Source organism: Corapipo altera, unplaced genomic scaffold (assembly GCF_003945725.1).
Source record: "Corapipo altera isolate COAL_440 unplaced genomic scaffold, ASM394572v1 294, whole genome shotgun sequence".
NCBI classification, from domain to species: domain Eukaryota; kingdom Metazoa; phylum Chordata; class Aves; order Passeriformes; family Pipridae; genus Corapipo; species Corapipo altera.
Window position 1 is genome coordinate 3747 of NW_020885722.1, and position 892 is coordinate 4638.

The 892-nt window shown below is 49.4% G+C and overlaps 1 protein-coding gene across 1 annotated transcript in view; it reads left to right on the forward strand.

Moving 5' to 3' along the window:
- The window catches only part of LOC113940755 (ankyrin repeat domain-containing protein 26-like), a 6009-nt gene that overhangs the window by 3732 nt on the left and 1385 nt on the right, over nucleotides 1-892 (forward strand). The window contains exon 4 of the mRNA XM_027631900.1: nucleotides 520-755. Coding sequence (XP_027487701.1) covers nucleotides 520-755 — 236 coding nt within the window. The remainder of the gene's footprint in view (nucleotides 1-519; nucleotides 756-892) is intronic.

Sequence of the window (892 nt, forward strand, 5' to 3'; positions counted from 1 at the left end):
CGGCAGGTCCCTGAATCCAAAGGCTGCCCAAGGCAGATTCCCACTTTGCAGTGCTTGGGGGGATCTCTGTGCGCTGCTCTGCTTCTCCCTGCTCATCCTTGAATGGGTTTGGCAACTTGCAGCTGTCATGGCCAGACCTACAGGTGCTGCTTTGTCCTTGGAAGGGGTGAAAGTGCTCAGAAAAGGAGTCACTGAAATTCCAGGGATGGGAGGGAGTGGGTGGAGGTGGAGGATGCTCTTCTTATCTTTGAAGAATCCTTTTGGACATACCCTGTCCTACAGATCCAGTGTCTCTTCATTAGTAGCTTTGAAGCAGAGTGCTAATCTGGGCTTCTTTGCCAATGAAAACAATTGTTTGCCCTGGTAGCTCCTGGGTTGTGCCTTGGTTGCTGCTGGGAGTGAGGAGGCACAGCCGCCTCTCTGAGTAAGGCTGGGCCCTTGGAACTGGGTGTGTGCAATTTTGTGCTGGGCAGAGCTCTCTTTTTCTTGTGGTGGTTGAAGGTGCACTGTCTCCTTCAGGCACAGGCAGCCCACCAGGACACATTAGAAAAAATCAGAACCAGTCATGTGGACTCCTTGAAAAACCAGTTAGAAGACAGAATTAGAGATCTGGAACGTGCACTGGGAAGGACAAAAAGTAACCAAGCAGAAAGACCGTTTCAAAAGGAATTCACCCAGGCAGAAGTGGACAAGTACAAAGAGCTGTATCTGGTGGAAGTCAAAACCAGAAAAAAACTCGCCAAGCAACTGGAAAGGTAAGTCCATGCTTTTTTGGACTGGTAAGAACAGACTCCTTTTTCCTCCTGCATTTTCCTTGGAAATCCCTTTTCTACATCTGTCCAGCGTCAGGTGGGAAAGCAGAACGTGGCATCTTTGTGGGGAAAGTTCCTTC